Source organism: Fistularia commersonii, chromosome 9 (genome assembly GCF_037954325.1).
Source record: "Fistularia commersonii isolate RoL2024-O1a breed Wild chromosome 9, RoL_Fcom_v1.0, whole genome shotgun sequence".
Classification (NCBI taxonomy): Eukaryota; Metazoa; Chordata; class Actinopteri; order Syngnathiformes; family Fistulariidae; genus Fistularia; species Fistularia commersonii.
The window spans coordinates 10,382,618-10,400,517 of NC_141292.1; the positions used below are offsets into that span (position 1 = coordinate 10,382,618).

At 42.4% G+C, this 17,900-nt stretch overlaps 2 protein-coding genes across 7 annotated transcripts in view; both read right to left on the bottom strand.

Annotated features, from left to right (window-relative positions):
• sardh (sarcosine dehydrogenase) overlaps nucleotides 1-3,180 on the bottom strand; it is a 32,762-nt gene extending 29,582 nt beyond the window's left edge. For 2 of the 6 annotated variants that reach the window (XR_015106603.1, XM_086152421.1), the window contains exons 1-2: nucleotides 3,046-3,180; nucleotides 2,394-2,586 (exon numbers count right to left, since the gene is read on the bottom strand). Coding sequence is in view for 4 of the 6 variants with exons in the window: in XM_086152421.1 (XP_086008547.1) it covers nucleotides 2,394-2,581 (188 nt within the window). In the remaining 2 variants the exon portion in view is untranslated. Of the gene's footprint in view, nucleotides 1-2,393; nucleotides 2,587-3,041 lie in introns of all 6 variants that reach the window. The other 4 variants (XR_015106602.1, XM_086152419.1, XM_086152420.1 and 1 more) reach the window with 3 other exon arrangements.
• A 2,838-nt stretch (nucleotides 3,181-6,018) lies between these two features.
• Nucleotides 6,019-14,548, bottom strand: cercam (cerebral endothelial cell adhesion molecule). The gene is made up of 12 exons (XM_086152427.1): nucleotides 14,006-14,548; nucleotides 12,950-13,060; nucleotides 12,376-12,493; nucleotides 12,117-12,251; nucleotides 11,220-11,424; nucleotides 10,251-10,370; nucleotides 10,096-10,172; nucleotides 9,881-9,987; nucleotides 9,551-9,683; nucleotides 9,108-9,235; nucleotides 8,707-8,910; nucleotides 6,019-8,067 (listed from the first exon to the last, which is right to left on the bottom strand). The coding sequence occupies exons 1-12, from the start codon at nucleotides 14,206-14,208 to the stop codon at nucleotides 7,833-7,835; spliced, it is 1,776 nt and encodes a 591-aa protein (XP_086008553.1). The 5' UTR covers nucleotides 14,209-14,548; the 3' UTR covers nucleotides 6,019-7,832.
• Between the last annotated feature and the right edge of the window lie 3,352 nt (nucleotides 14,549-17,900).

A 17,900-nucleotide genomic window follows, 5' to 3' on the forward strand; every position in this document is an offset into this window, starting at 1 on the left:
TGACGTTGGTAATATAACTTTCGCGTTTGTAAAGTAACTTTTCTTCTCATGTTCATAAAACAGTAAAAACTAATAAATTGCCTGGAGAGACACTATATAACCTCTTTAAGCGCTATCTTGCCAAGTATACGTCTTCTACTGATATCTCAACTCCTGCAGGGATTATTCAATAGTGTCATATTTGGGATTTTTATTAAATGGTTTTGTATTTAAGAGAAAATTGCAAAGCCTGACTTAAAGGTCTGCATCCATCACTGGAAATTGAGAAATGATGTGAAAAAAAGGCAAAAAAAAAAAAAAAAAAAAGGGGTTCTCCACACATCCTCTCCATCCTTGGAGACTACCCTTCAGAACGTATAGGACAGGCTTATCTTCTATTGTCCAAAGAATGATTAACACTTCAATCGACACTGGTATCTCTGGCAGCTCTTCCATGAGAGAAGCAAGTCAAGATTAAAAGAACTGAACACCCTATTTTAAATCCACTGTTAATCTGCAAACTGTTTTTAAAGTGTATCAGCACTTTAGAGAAATTCTAAGTGTGGTTTGGATGGAGCCTCACGATAAAAACAGCCGCAGCTCCATCAGACAGAGGTCGCGGACACGCGGAGTCCCCCCCCCCCAGGGGGGGGTTCGGCATCTTCTGAACCTTGAGCTCGCCATGTGATACCCCCTGACAGTTTCCATATCCATCAATCACGCCACAGGCATGGCTCCGTCGACACCCCTAAAGTCGCTTTGACGCAGCGGCAAAACATGACTATCTGTCATGTGAGGAAATGGTCATTCTGTAAACACCTGCTAGGTAAGAGCATAAGCACTCCTCCTTTAGCTTTAGCTTTAGCTTCAGCGTAAATGTCCACGACATGGATGGAGAGGATCCTATTGAGGCTATCCTGAGGTCGGTCAGATTTTTGTTTTAAATTCCAGAAAATGTCGGATGAAGCAGAAAGTGGCTTTTCTTCCGTCGATACTCATTCATTCATTCATTCATGATCTATACCGCTTATCCTGCAGTCGGGGGGTGGGGGGGGGGGGGCAACAGGTGATTGAGCAACAGGCGGGGATCATCCTGGATCAGTCACCAGTCAATCACAATATAGATACAAAACCAATCAACTGTTCACTCTCTCAGTCATACATCACAGAGTGGTCTGAAACTATTAATTCACTCATTCACTCATCATATACAGCAGCGGTGGGCAATTATTTTGGCTGGTGGTTCACATTTCTTATTTGATTTTTATGCGTGGGCCAACTAGGAATCATGTAAATTGTAAAAAATGAAAATAATCATATTTAAATATTTGGGCATTTTATTTCAACTTTAATCATAATATAAATGTATCGATATTATTTTATATGTAATCATCCATTCAAAATGAAACAAAAGGGAAAAAATAAGGAGTTTTTAAGAAAATACCTCTTAAAATAGTCAAAGAAAATAGTCTGATGGACCGGCTAAAAAAGCAAAAAGGGCCGGATGTGGCCCGCGGGCCGTAGTATGCCAAGATATGATAAAGAGACCAGTGACGTGCAAATCGTGAACAATTCGCCCAAAACTCAGTGTTATTCAACTGACTTTTGATTCCATGTCTCTATTAACTCATTCAGTGTTGTGTTTGTAACAGTGTTAGAGAAACGAGAGACAGGCAGAAAGGACTGATTGTCCGTTTACCTGGAGCCGGTTCATACCCTGCAAAATATACTCATATCAATGCGCATATCTAGCCACTTCACGCTGGAGTGGAGAGACTCGTATCACTCCATGTTGGTTCCTCCATTTGCCTACACTCCATTAGCCCTACCCGATCCCCAATAAAAGTGAATAAATAAGTAAAACATAGCATTTAAAAAATCTATATAAAGTTTCACATCTTCAGCATGACACTGTTCGACTGTTCGATTTTTTTTAACCATATTTCACAGTTTTTACGATCATCTAAGAGGGAGTTTCGCTCTTCTTTCATAACGACATGGAAATAAATGGGACAGGTTGAAGCTTGCATGCGCAAACGTATTTCTACACATTCGATGACTCTAACAAGTCATTCGGTAAGTGACTCATATAAACTTGAATCAATAAAAAACTAAAATAAAATAACCAAAAAAAAAAAAAACCACAATAAATAAATAAAACATAATAAGTGACAGATTATTCACACACATGGGTCTCTATTGAACAAAAAAAGTGTGTTTTTGGACTTTCTTTGGAGCCGGAATCAAACAGGGGACCTTCTTGAAGCACCGCTGTCAGTCGATATCATCGGCCCCGAACAAATTGACTCCAACAAACAAAAGACTAAGAGAGTTCAAACACACGCTCATCTTTGGTCACTGGCGAATATTAACGCGGGAACACTCATTCCATCCATCCGTGCTGTTTTTGTTACCTCGGCAACGGCTTAGTGGGCCCGGACGAGGATCCATCGCTCTGCTTGAGCGTCTCCTCGTAAGGGACGCTCTTCTCCGAGGTGGGCTTGGCGCTGTAGGTCCGGCCGCTTGGACGGCACAAAGCGGGGAGAGGAGGCCGCACAGCCGCCGCCGCCACCCGCCACACCGTCTTCCCCAGGGAGGCCATGACCTCTGTGCACGTAAAGAAAACAGACGCAAACTTATATAGATGTTCTGCTTTGGTAACACTAACAAGATATGAGTGAATGGAGGTGTGAAACTCCATCACCACTCAACCATCGGCAGGCTTGTTTTTCACTTGCTTTCCATTGATATCTGAGCCACCTGATACATACACACACACACACACACACACACACACACACACACACACATGCAAAAGACCGGGACCACGTGCGTGATAACATCAGCAGCGGCATTTTAAGCTCATTCATAGTCCGGCTGTAGCGGGTTTTAGTACAAAATTACTGCGGATGGGGGGGTGGAGGGGAGACATCGAGCTGCGTGACCCAACCCCGCATAGCTTGCATACTACACAACACACAAACCCGTCCGCACGGCACGCATACTGCCTCCGCGGTGATGCGGGATTTGCATTAAAGTAGCCGAAAGAAAAACATCCGTACGCACTGACGTGGCTTCTCCCACGCTGGAGACGACGGTTACTCTGCGTGAAAATCCCACGGAGGGGAAGGTCTTGAGCGTGGCGCGTCGCTTCAGCTGTGGTCGTCCGACAGGAAGTCTCTCTTGATCCTGCTGCGTGGCGTGCGGGGCGGCGAAGTTGGTTTGCAGTTCGACGGTTTCCCGGCTCTCCGCAAATACACTATCAGTCTGTTTGTGTGTGTGTGTGTGTGTGTGTGTGTGTGTGTGGGCAGAAAGAACTAAATACTGAGAAATATTTCAAGAAAGGAAAACATTTGGAATATAGAAACACAGACAGAAACAGGAATAAACGCTTTATTTGCATTTCATACGAATCAGTCAAAACACCTGACGTTCTTTACTTTTTACATGTGTTGGGGAAAATCTTTTCTGTGCTTATCAAAACCTGTTTGGTTTTGATTAGACCTTGGATATGTCTTTATTAAAAATGACCTTTTCTCAGCTTGGAAGTGGGAATCTGTGGCAAACGCACAGCTATTAGAAACATCCCATGTGAACATTTCATTTAAATATCACCTCGAAACCTGTCATGGACGTGGATTCATCGCTTCTTGACCTATTTGCTGACCTGAGAAGAATAGAATATTTTTTTAATCATCCAAGGCAGGAAAATTTCAACCACTCAACAGAAAGTGGACAGTGCAAGAGAAGTTATCAAAAGAGAAAAACTAAAATAAGCAATAAACACTGTTCACAATATATATATAAACAGGTAGGACTTGTATTAACAAATTGCACCTAAACAATATATTGAGAATATATAAACTGTACAAGCATGTGCAAAAGTTGTGACTAGCAGCGAAAACAGAAAGTAGAACAACTAATCTAGAGGCGCAATAAGTTATGAAGTAAGTTTTAAAAGTTATGCCTAGAACAAATAGCCACGTGCATCTATAAGCGTGCATGTAAGGGGGTTAAGGAGAAGCACAATTATTATTATAGACAAAAAGGATACAGCACTGACATTAAACATATCATTTCCTTCTCTGACTCAGAATAATAAATCAGAAATACTTTCTTGATCCCAGAGGAAATGAAGTGGTCCCGGGTGCTTTTTACAGAAAAAAATGAAATAAATAAATAGGAAAGATTGAATGCCTCTGTCCGATGGATGACCCTTGCCCTCCGGAACGGTTATCATACAAGTAATATTGGAGGCATCAGTGTTTATCCAAGTATTTTCTCATGGAATTAACCCAACCTACCAATCTTTCAGGTGTTATTGAAGATGATGGCTAGAGGGAAAGGGATGGGGGGGGTGCTTGGCAGTTTAAGCCCTCACCTTGGGGTGGAGGAGTTGAGCCACTTCCAACCATCCTGACTTTCCCCTCAGCTTCTGCCTTCGACCTCCCAATCACAAACCAACTTCAGCCATAAGTTCAGCCTTTAGTAGAGAGCCTGTTTTTTTGTTTTTTTTTTATTTAAAGTTTTACGATAATGAAAACCAGAATCAGGGTTAAACAATCGCTCTTGCGATGATGTTGGAAAAAAAACAAAACAATTAAAAAATAAAATAAAATAAAATAACAGTGATCCTTCAGAGTGCCTCCGATTCACCTGCAGTCAACATTTGCATACCGAAGAAAGATAACAACCGACAAAGGAAAATCAGGCCTTATGATGAAAGAATAAATACATTTAAAATTATTTGCATGTGTTCCTGGAGGTTATGGCTGCTTGTTGGCGTGTGAGAGGGCGGAGGGTGGAAGGGGGGCAGGGGAGGTGACAGCTGCAACTCAAGCCAACCAGACGAATACTGCTATAAACATAGACTGGGATGTTGTGCAAATGTGTGCGTGTGTGTGTATGTGTGAGAGAGGTCAGGAGTAAATTAGAGTGAGTCAGCACTACTAGACCTTGAGCCATTGGCTTCTGGCCCAACCCATTAAAGAGTGAACACCACGGGAGCAGCCAATAAGGCGCCACGCTCATGACCCCGCCTGTCAAGGGAGGTTTTCTCCAGTTCTTACAGCCCAGCGCAGGGCAGGGACCGGATCCAGGCAGCCAACCCTTCAGCCCTCGGCAACTGAACCTTGCTGAACGGGCCCTGACTCCATCACACACACATACACGTGCGCCTACACGGAAACATACACACACACACACGCTCCAGGAGTGACTCATTTGGTAACCAACAGGAAAAGGTTGATTTAAGATGTAACAGGTAAAGTGTCATTTTGTAATATGACAAGAGTTTACCGTGTGTCTGTCTGTGTGTGTGTGTGTACTTGTACTCTTTCATTATACTCGATTACAGAGGAATTCACATCCCAGTTTCATGCAGACAGCACTGACAGCTGGAGAAGTGAGAGTGCCTATGGAATACTTTTGTAATGACATAATCACATTCAAAGTTTAACTCCTTGAGTCTTGGAAGTTATAATTCTTTTGAGGGGATTTTTCTTTCAGTGTTTCGAAAACTGCCCTTTTTCTCAGTCATGTGATCATTGTTATTCAGGCTGTTAATCCCTTGGTTTATGTGTCTGTTATGGATTAGAACTACTTTTTAATCTGGCTTGGTCTGAGGTTCAAAAGAAACTGTTTTTTGTTGGAAAAGGCTCTTGTCCAAAGAACACAAATGTGCGAGAACTCACTACTTCAACTATTTTTACAAATGATTTTATAACTAAACAACTACCTCAAAATAAAGCCTCATTCTCATTGTATTTCCTGTTTTCACAACAACAACAAACCTCTGATACCCATCTAAAATAATCAGTCATTTGTCAATTCAACTAGATTCAATTCAACAGCTGCATGGCGCTGGTTACTGCTTTGACCTCACAGCAAGAAGGTAAAGGGTTCAATTCCGATAGGGGCCTTCCTGGTTGGGGTTTGCACCTTCTCCCCATTACCCAAAAATATAAATAAGAGGGTGAAGGGTTGCATGCCTCTATATTTGGGTCTGTGATCAATTGGCAACCGATCCTCGCCTCTCAGCCAATAACGGCTGAGACGGGCTCCAGTACCCTCATGACCCTGAATTCCAATATAAGCGGCAGGAGATGGATGAATGGATTATTATTACTGTTACTCTCAAGCAAAGGAGTGTTTTGTTTTTTTTTAATTCAAATTTTCAAGGTTTACATAAATTGACCAACTTCATAACATCAGAAAACTAATGTTTGAGTCAAAAAAATTAAAAGAATGAAACAAAACTCAAAACATAACGATTTTAACAGAAGAAATTAAAAAAAAAGAAAAAGCAGGGGGGTCCTAGTATTCATTTTATCGCTTCCATTTCTGAGAATTTTATTTATTAGCTGGAATCAACCAGGAATAATGAACCAGTATTTACCCAAAGAGAGGCAACCTTCTCTTATATTTTGTTTGGTGTTTTTTTCCTGGAGAGGGACTCCCTTCAATGCAGCACAAGTGGAAGTGAACTTCAACCAACTGTGTGTTACAGTTTGTAGGCCTTTAAGCATTTACAGTTTAAAACATCTATACGGATTAATTTCATCTAAATAGCCATTGTTAGGGGCAATAATAATAAAAATCATCCAGTGACTTGCTGATGTGTCCCAGATTAATGAGACACATCATAATGTGCAAACACCAGAGTCATCAGTGGAGGTGCTTAGTCATCCAGGATGAGATCCTGGACTTGATTTTCTTCTCTTGAAGACGTTTCAAGGAAAAACAACCGAGTCCAGATTGCTACGAAAAGGTTTTTACAAGAATTGAACAGAAGAGTCTCTGTTTTCAGCAGATGCTTGATGAAGGGAGAGCTGAGAGGTGCTCATTTTGTTGCAGTGCACATACCCCCCGCGGGGTGTCGCCAAAATCCCATCAATTTGATGAGCATGCAGAATGAGCGCTACCTCAGAGCATCATAAAAAGAGCAGACTGAAGGGAATGTGATTGGTGCTTGACTGCCAGGATTAAAAAAACACAGTAAGGGCGGGCAGTAAGCACAAGAGCGCTTCATTTTATCACTTTATACCTCTCGATGTGTTTGTTTAATACGCAAAAAAAAAATACTCCAGATATCCACGGCAAATGATTGTTCTGTACGCAAAGGCATCAACATGTGGAGGACATACTTCCTGTCTGAAAAAAGCCCAGCCACAGCGGAAATCAGTTCAGGGTCGGCTAGCCTGCCATGGTTCCCATGACAACAGTGCAAACTGGGGCAGATTTTTGGGTCACCACATGAACTTATGACCCATGTGGGTGGGCAATGTCAGGCAATAACAATAATAATAATAATAATAACAATAAAAATCACACGTAAAACAACAGATCAGTTCAGTCACATAATCCATGCAGAATTTAAATTTGGGGTTTGGGGTGGTGAAAAGTATTAAAATAAAGATAAAGATAAAAATAACACATAGAAATAATAATTAAAATAAAATAAAAAAAATTCTCCAGTTCTTTTTCGGTAATTCATTATGGGGTGGCCGTTTATAAAAACCTGAAGAAGTCAGTCAGTTTAAAAACAAAACACTGACAACCCAAAAGTTTAAAAAAATGAACTCTGACGCGCCGCCACGTGAAACGTGCACGCACAGCCTCAAACCCGCTCGTTCCACCAGAAATCCGGGGTCATTCACGTGCCATTACGTTATGAAAACCCTCTTTGTTTTCCAAGTTGAAAGGCAAAAAAGGCAAAGGTATTCTTCTTCTGGAGAAAAAACCCGACTGTGCCAGTTCACGCATCTGAGTAGCTGGTGTTGGAATAAGCGACAGCACCGGCGGAAGACCCCTTCCTTTTTCGGCCTCTGTCTCTTTGACCCATCGGACTCCGCCTAAAGCTCGTCCCTGTAGTTCACTGACAGCATCTCAGGCGGAGGCACCGCTCCTTTCAGAGTCTTGTGCGAGCCCCTCCAGTCGGTCCGCACCGAGTCGTCGTCCCACAGGGTCGAGGTTTCCGTGTCACTCACCCACTGGGCGTCCCCGGCGTAGTGACATGGTTGGACCAGCAGGGGGCGCGTGCTGAAAGTCTGCAGGTTTCTATTGGGGAAATGGGATTTGTAGTCCTCGCTGCGGAGGGGGGAGAAGAGAGGGGAGAGGACGGAGGTGAACTGCTTCGCTCCTTTTCTAAATCACGGCGGACACGTGGAAATTTCATTCAGTCGCCGTTCTTTGTTTTACTGTAATATTCGGAGCTCGGCTTGAAAGCGGTGAAGCTGAGCGTGACGGGGCGGCAGCTGGGGGGCCGTGAGCTGCGCCTTCGAGCATGCCGGATTAGGACGGCGGAGGTTCGAGGGAAAAGAGGTTGAGCGGAGAGAGAGCGGGCTGGCTGGCTGAGAGCTAGTTTTCCAGCGGGGGGGGGGATGCTGCCAAACCTCCTGCTCTGCAGACGGTCCCTCATATGCGTCTCATTTACTCTGCTGGATCAGCGCGTATGACTGGAAATAATGTTTAGCCCTTGGGTGAGCCACCCTTGATGACTGCGTTATAAACTATTAGTAAGAACATTGTAAAACGTTATTACTTGCCATCCCTGTTAACATATTGATATCTGCAAATGCATGGCATTAATGTTTACTTATATATACACATCGCTTCCTTCTGGGGTAGAACGATACTAAACGATAAAAAGAAGCAGTAAAATACTCGAGGTTTCAGTGCTCCAACATATGTGGCCAATGAGGACATAGATAAATCAGATGTACATACTTGGGATGTTTGTCATACATGATGGGTAGGAACTCGTCGACAGGCAGCATCTTGGACAGAGGCTCGGCATTGAGCAGCTTCTGGGCCCCCTGCAGGGAGACGGCGTAGGACAGGGTCCAGTAGGAGTAATCGGCCGTCACCAGGTTGCGAACGTTCTCCACCTGCTCCTCCTTCCCCGGGTTCACCTGCTTCCTGCCCAGGTATCTGCAAAAAGCCCATATGCATAAAAAGTTCAACCTCAGTTGTGGCTTCATTACACCGGGCGCAAGTACACTGAGGAAAACTATTTGTCTAATTTTAAGATAAATCTTACAGTGAGGATGGGGAGTACAAAAAAATACAACTTCATTTTATGCATACTTAAATACGTATAAAAGGAATGAGAATACAACACGTCCTACATGAGGTCCCAGTCCAGCTCGGTCTGCTCCACCTCCTCCATCAGCCTGAGGACTCGCCGCTTGAAGTTGGCCTGGAAACGCACGTCGTCCTCAAAGACCAGAGCTTTATCCATCTGCATGTCCACCATCTGCGGGGGAAAAACAGCATTCGCACGCACTGAGACACCAAATCGAGAGGATTGGATTCCGACTTCTGGTTTTAATTCGCCCCGGTCACTCGTTGCTCTGGCAACGATGCGCATGCAAAATACAAAAAAAACAAAAAACAAACTATTTTTGCTAAGCAGTCCATGAAGTGTTCATTAGCAAAACTGGATAAAAGCCTCACTAAAAATAAACATGGACTGGAAATACCACAGATGTGGCGCAGAAGTGAGTATTTCAAGGCTTTTGAGAGCAAGTCCAAGGACTCTTGGGTTTCATTCACACGTTCGCCATCTCACCTCCTTCCAGATAAAGTAGTGGCTGAGGAAGCAGCCCACTTCTCCTTTGGTCAGGGTGCGCCCTGAGAACGGGTCGTAGTAGCCCGGGAGAAGGTCCACGCCCAGAATTTTGATGTCACTGCTGTTCAACGCGCTGCCAAGATCAGATCAATCAATCAGTCAATCGATTCCGATCAAAAATCCACGATTCATCCACGATTTCCGCTAGGCGAATTAGCTCGCTTGAGATAATCTAACACAATTTTATACATCATGATAAATCAATGTGATAGTATTTGAGTGGCGAGATAAAAAAAGGGGGGAAATGATGGCGCAATAGGTGGTACCTACTTGCCATCCACGGCGTCCACCACCTTGACATCGATCTCCAGCTCGTTCAAAGAGAACAACATTCTGTCTCTGCGGTCTGGGCGGCGTCGCAGGTTAATGAGGTAAATCTGAGGGGTTCGAGGGGGTAGCAGTGTTACGGAATTTGCAAAGAAGAAAATGCCCGGAGATGAAATCGTCGATTCAGAGGACAGTGTATCAATAGACAGGAGTCTCACCTCGTCAAAACCCATGAGGTCTCTCTGTTTGGGAAACATGTGGACGTAGCGTGAAGGGTGCATGGGAGGGCCGTCAACTGCGAGGAAAAGTGAATAAAAATCAACATTCGCCGGAAAACAGAAAAACCAGGCGGAGACGTCGACGGTGTTCTCACTCATGGATTCCAGATGGACGTGCACAAAGTTTAGACGGTCATCCTCCAAGGTGAAGTGAGGTTTGGCTGGCATGTTCAGGTAACCGTAGCGCTCCTTGTTACAGAGGTACATCTGGATTGCTGCATTCCACCATAGTCAAATTACCATTTTGGATATAACATAGACATTAAAATGAGTCATTATGTTATAAGCAATTTATAGCCATTAATTGACAGTTAACTTCTGTCTATGATAATAATAATACATCTATTATAATTATTATAATTATTCTTATTATTCTCATAACTTCAAAAATGTAACGCTTTAAAAAACAGCCATCAAAGATTCATATGTGTGATAATATGGGAACCAAACAAACACAATAGAAACAGTATGTAAAAATAAAACCCAGAAGTCCAGAAGATACTCCTAATTGATATTAACAGCCACTACATAGAGGGTTCAATATTATTTACTATAAGTTGATAACTAAATGAATAAATAAACATATTTAATTAGGTAGTGCTTATATGACTTGAAATGACTATTCTTGCGTTCCCACCATATGTTAATCAGTCTACTTTACAGTTGGGGATTTCTAATAAAATAATAATAATCAGTACATTAACCAGGTTAATATAGATAGATAGATAGCTAGATAGCTAGATAGATAGATAGATAGATAGATAGATAGATAGATAGATAGATAGATAGATAGATAGATAGATAGATAGAATATTCCTGTAGTCATCCAAAAATGGGGAAATTTAAACTACTCACAGCAGAAAGTGGACAGCACAAGAAAAGTAACAAAAATAGAAGACTAAGAATAAAAAAATAACAGTGTTAACGATATATATAAACAAGTAGGACTTGTTTAACAAGTTGCACCTAAATAATATGTTGACAAGCAACTAGCAGCGAACAATAGCAATGCTTGCAGTAGTAACATAATAGACATAATTGAAATATATGTGACGTTTACGTACCTGCAGCTCGGCAGGAGAAGGCAAACACGATGATGTCATCGTAAGGCCAGGAGTACTCCTGGTGAGGAGGGTAGAAGGCCAGTTTCTTCATCCCCTCCTTCCTCAAGTCCAGCAGCAGGGTGGAGTGGACCATGGGCACGGGGAAGCAGCCCAGGCGCTGGCGGTGGCGGGTGGGGAAATACTCCGCTGTGCGGCGGTAATATCCCTGGGAGGGGGAAGGTGGGATATATAAGGGCGAGAACAAATTTGATGGAGATGTGTGGCAGGTATATAATATTTAAAAAAAATTGCATGAAAAAAAATAACTTTACTGCTGAGTATATTCCAAACACTTTATTTATGCATATGATGTGTCTTTGAGTTTCCTTCTAGTTAGCACTAGGCTAACCGCTTCCTATGCTGCCATAAGCTAACTCCGCTCAGGCATATCCCGTGACACATTTCTCTCCTTTCTGCACACACATGCCTTCATCGGTGCATGATCGCAACCCCAAATCTTCTCTTATTTTTAAGGTTCCCTGTGGACGTGGCTCGATCTTGCCAGGTGTCCACCGTTTCATAAATATCCAAGCTTTTATTGTATCATTTCAGCTATTAGCATGTAACTGTTAGCGCTGTTGTTATTATTAGTAAAAGATCCTTCCCAACCCCACATCACAGATTCTTTCTATTTTCTCTCCTTCTCTCGCGCTCCTTCTCTTTCTAACCCAACCGGTCGAGGCAGACGGCCGTGGGTTTCTGTAAATCTTAAAGGTTGTAATCCAGACCTGATCTACACGGAAAGTACCATCAGACAACTGTGTCGCAATTAAACCCTATATGAATAAAATCGGATGATTGGTTAGTTTTTTTTTTCACAGACTTTTGTTCCAGGAGACGATGGAATCCAGCTCTTACCTGAGGAGTGATGCCGCACCAGTAGTTGGAGTACGCGCCCTGCGAGTCCAGCATGGGCGCGATCACCGATTTGTTCTCGGCTATCAGGAGGTTGAGCGTGTCAGGGTTGCTGAGAATGTTGTCTGTGTCGGCATACTGGGATACAACGTGAAGAAAAAAAGAGAGATTGAACGAGCTTTGGAAAGTCTGAGACCATTTCAAGAGAAGAGCGGCGGATAAATCACCCCGCGGCGGAACCTCCCCATCCCCTGCTCCCTACCAGGATGTAATCGGCCCAGCGCTTCCTGGCGAAGTTGAGCGCGGCCTGCTTCAGTTTCATGACGTACTCGTACCTGCTGTTGGGCCAGTGTTTGGGACCAAGCTCTCCCGCGTAGGAGCTACAGCAGACACACACACACATCGCGAGACGCCTGTGACTTTCAAACACTCGCCGAAGTCATTTATGATAAAGACTAAAATATGAAAAGGTCTAATCCATACTGAAAGCCCATTCCACATATGAGCTGCAAATATTGACTGAAAACATGAGTATGGATGTTGTGAGATGCAAAGCGCTCCAGAGGGCGCTGTGACCACTGGGCTTCGGCGGGATAATGAACAAATGAATGAATGAATGAATCTTAAATATGTTAAAAATCAAGCTAATCAGTTGTTTCTTGATATAATGGACGGATTCAAGGACTCCAAATTCATTAGCAGGTTATGTATTGTATTTTTGCACATTGCTGTGATTTACTTCCACTATAATGTATTTATTGAATACAACAGGAAACGCTAAAGGCAGCTTTCAGCTCTGCTGGACCTTTGGGGGTTTGGACGCCGGTCAGACTTACACGGGTTGCTCCATCGGCCTCCACTCGACATAGTGGTAATATTTCTGCACGACCGTGAGCCACTCTTTCAGCATGGCGGTTGTGTTGTCCGAGTTGTGGTCCGTGGCGACCCTGAGGACCAAAGGATACGGTGATACAACGTGTTTTTTCATGCCGTGTTCAAGAGACCCATGATGTACCGTCATGGATCCTGTAAACAACTATACTAGTTTATACAATACGCAATATTAATACATAAAAAAGTGCTGAAGTAAAAAAAAAAAAAACTTTAAAAAGAAACAGGAAGTCAGATTCCTAGGTGGAATGATGTCTGAAATGTTCACTCATCGTGATGGACCAGGAGGATAAATATCCACGTCTTACTTCCAAGCCCAGGTTTGGGAATCCAACCACCAGTGTGTGTGTGTGTGTGTGTGTGTGTGTGTGTGTGTGCGCGCGCGCACACATAAAATTATATTCCTCTCCGCCAGAAATTCCAGAAAACCAACTCATCCACAAGTTTATTGCACTGCAGGCTGCAGTTTCACTTAAGAATTTATTACATCTGTATGAAGAGGTTATTACAGTTAATAGTATTTTAATTAAAAAAAATCCAAATGATGATGATTGTCTAACGTGATTATCATAAACTCGGGATATTTTTTCATTAATTACGCGTTATTAGAGATGTTACTTTGACAGGATTCGATCCCATTCATATTTTCCAGGCTCTCAGTTGCGTGTCGCACTCACTCACACGCATTCCTGTGTCAAATTACGACTGGAGAAAATTTTGCGTGCGTGTGTGTTTGTGTGTGTGTGTGTGTGTGTGTGTTGCAGCATCCTTTGCAAAACAGCGTCATTGAAAGCATCGCCGCGAAGGGACAAGCGATGCGTTCAGGTACCGGCTCGGAAATCTGACACACTCCACAGAAGGAAAGGAACGCAGACCCGTGGAAGAGCGGGGAAAGCGTTTGGGGGTTGGGCGGGTTTCACGAATTCTTTTAAATGCTGTTTACCCTTAAAAGAGAAGGAAAAAACAAGATTAAGGCGCAAACAACAACAAACACAACCCACCAGACGGAGATGCGGTCCTTCGGGTAGTTGAGCCTCTCCAGTGCGCCGAGGTAGTAAGGCAGGGAGTGCGCCGCGTTCCGGGCGATGACCGCGACCACCACCGTTGGCGGCTGCATTTTCGACTCCTCCGGGTATCTTTCCTCCGAAAAGTACGATCCTGACGGGGAAACGAAAACCCCCAGGAGCAGAAAGCGGAGCAACATGGTGGAGGCTGCTCGCACTACCGGGCTCCGGTAGCGCAGCTGTACGCGTCAGCAATCCAAGAAAAAAAAAAGGACTTCCCCACTTCAACCCCCCTTTTGAAACAAAGTGCTTTCCTCCCCTTCTTTCGCACTGACTTCTAAAAAAAAAAAAGGGAGACGTGGATTATAACTTCCGCTCCTGTGCCTGGGAAGCGAGAGAACTCCCTTGTTCTGCGGGATAGGGAGGCGTGATTCTGGGCCACGCAGGCCGTGTTCGATCCCCCCGGGGATCCACGATGACACATCCTGGAAGACATTTGCACCGTTTCCATTCAACACGCTTTAAATCAAACCGGGATGTTTACGGATGTCCGTCATTTGTACAAATACTTTCACTTCTTGGCTCAAAATGCTGCAAAAACGGGCCAAAAACACAAGTCAAGGAATTATAAATATATTAAGAATACTTTGAAGATGAGATAATGTGTCAAATGTAACACCACCACAACAATACTATCAACGACAATAAAAATAATAATGATATACAGAAAATGACAACAACAACAATAAAATAAAAATAAAATAAGAATAATTGTATATATCGCTGCATTTCCTCTGTAAATGTAGTTCTGCTAAATGGCCAGAAGAGGGAACAATTGAACAAAAAAAAGGAAGTGGCGCTTTGAGCGCCCGGAAGACACCGTCAATGTAAACATAAATAATCTGGTTTAAAAGGGGGGAGGGGACGGGAGGGCGGAGATGACGCAGTTTCACCGAGAAGCAGGTGTGCTTGTAAAGAGAAGAGCAAGATAATAATAATGATAAAGAATAATCATCAGTATGGGATCTACTATTAGAACACACTGATGGTGTGTGTCCAGATCTGTGATGTGGCTCTCCTACCATCTCAACATCATCAGGTGTCTCCATTATGAGATCCCACGCTATTTCATCAATTGATAAAACACTGTTGGGGATATTTTCTTTTAGATGTGTCTTTACATGAGAGTAATGTGCTTTTTTCCTATTTTACAAACAGGATTTTACATTACTCTTCACTGATTCCGATGGAATTTGTGATCACTTCGAGTGTTCACTTGGGTATTTTATATTGACTTCGTAAAGTACTTTTTTTGAGACCCGTAATTTTGTAATTAACCTCAAATCTGTTAATTACAGCTTAGTAAAGTCCAGATAAACAACAAATATATGTCACGTCCCCCCTTCCGATAAAACAATATGACGTTGTATTGCTTCTAAGAAGCAATAAATGTATTTTGCAGGCCTGTTGCACGTTGCCATGACGTTGATATAATCTCCGGGGATATCATGTATTGTGATTTGCGTGACGTCTGAGGATTTAATTAAACCGCCGGATTCTGAATAAAAAGGCGAAGGCTTCTGCTCGGTGAGGCCTTGCGCAGTAAATCGTTGCGAGGGGACTCACCAAGTTCTGGCAGGCCTTAACAACTGCAACAGAAATAAAAAAAAAAGATGCAAAATAAAAAAGATTGTAGTGATTGTTTCAGCGATAATGTCCTCACAAGTTCAAATCTGAGGCTATTCTACGACTATTCCGAGGCCCGATTTCAAGCATTGGCTGCTTGGTTTGTAAATTGGTGACACTCTTGAACAGGCACAGAGATGACGGGGCCTCGCAAGACATGGGATTATCTGAGTCACAGATTACGTCAAACCTTTAACGGGAAGATTATTATTGTGAAAGCCATAAACTTGGCTTCCTGATACAGTCCTGTATCAAAAAGCTTCGCTTAGTGTTTTATTATAATGTTGTTATTATTATTTCGGGTGTTTCGGGGTATTTAGTCGGTGCTGCGTTTAATTTGCCGAGGTCGTGTTGATGACTTTATAATCCGTCACACCGTCACAGGCCGGTTGTGGCATCAGTGTCACATGAATCTCTGTTGTGGTGGTGATGTTGGGGAGGGGTGGGGTGAGAAAAAGGGGCGTGAGAGAAAAGAAGGAGGGGATGGGAGTAAAGGGCATTAAATCATTTTATAATAAATAAAAAAAGGGAATTAGTTTGTTTATATTTTTCAAACATTTTTAGTGTAATAACACTGTAATAGCAGATTCGTGACCAGAAAAAATGTAATCCGTTACATTGTTTTGATCATGCATTCTCTACCATACACATGGCTTTTTGTGTTTTATTTTAAGATGATGATTCCAAGAGAGGGAGAATAATATTCTCAGTGAGTAAAGAAAACGAATAACCCTGCTGTATTAATAAACCAGGCAAACATAAACGTACAAGTAACTCATATTTGTACTTCAGATGTAGAAATGCACTCAGCTGCTGTCCACTGCTGCAGACAATAAATAATTAAACAACCCAAATCATTTTATCCCTGCTTTATGCGAGTCATTACCAAAAAAAAAAAAAAGCATCAGGCTGTAAATAATCAGTCAAAAATTGATTTAGCAATTATATTAAAGCTGTTTTGTCACCAGTATCTTTGTTTCTTATTGGACAGTTGTGAAAGTTATGAAATATATGTATATATTCATATGTATGTATACATAATATAGCAAGTATGGGCTCCACAGCCAATCATATAGTGACACATCATGAACTGACTGGACGTTTTCTGGCGGAAATGTGAACGCTTCCTCAATTTTAGTGAGACACTTAAAAAAGTTGACTGACTGGACGACGGACAAGTTTGACAATTTGATCGTAAAAATAAAAAGCATCGTAAAATATCAACTACAGAGCGTTTCAAGAGACTCACACAGTTCACACACCCATTGGAGAAACAGTAGTGAGGAAACAATTTCAGCCCATTTTTAGATAGATAGATAGATAGATAGATAGATAGATAGATAGATAGATAGATAGATAGATAGATAGATAGATAGATAGATAGATAGATAGATAGATAGATAGATAGATAGATAGATAGATAGATAGATAGATAGATAGATAGATAGATAGATAGATAGATAGATAGATAGATAGATAGATAGAAAGAATATTCCTGTAATCATCCCACAATGGGGAAATTTAAACTACTCACAGCAGAAAGTTGACAACACAAGAAAAGCGACAAAAATGGAAGACTAAGAATAAACAATAAACAGTGTTAATGATATATATAAACAAGTAGGACTTGTTTAACAAGTTGCACCTAAATAATATGTTGACAAGCAACTAGCAGCGAACAATAGCAATGCTTGCAGTAGTAACAGTGCAGCGGGAACACCTATGGTGTCCGAGTGAGATAGATAGATATATCTACATCCAGTCGTTCACTTAGAAGCCGGGTCTAAAATGTTCTAAAAGTTCTCTCATTGTTCCGTCATTGTTCCCGTTGGGTTCAGTGTGGAGGAACACTGTGAGGGATTTAACCTGTGAGCCCAACATTTAGCAAAATGACACAAACAGAGCATTTGAGTCCTCAGTCTCTCTCTTGCTCTTTCTCACTCTGCACACACACACGCGCACACACACACACACACACACACACACACACACACACACACACACACACACACACACATAATGGCATATGATGAATTTCTCTGTTCTTTGTGGATGCTCAGTGAATGAGCACTTGCAGTCACCCTGCACAATAGCCCCAGTTGGGTTAAGGGAGGCGCCAGTTTGCGAGGACAGGTCAGGGGTCGGGGGTCAAACCTTTCCTATTCATGACACCCCAAGTGTTGCCAGAATCACACACAAACACACA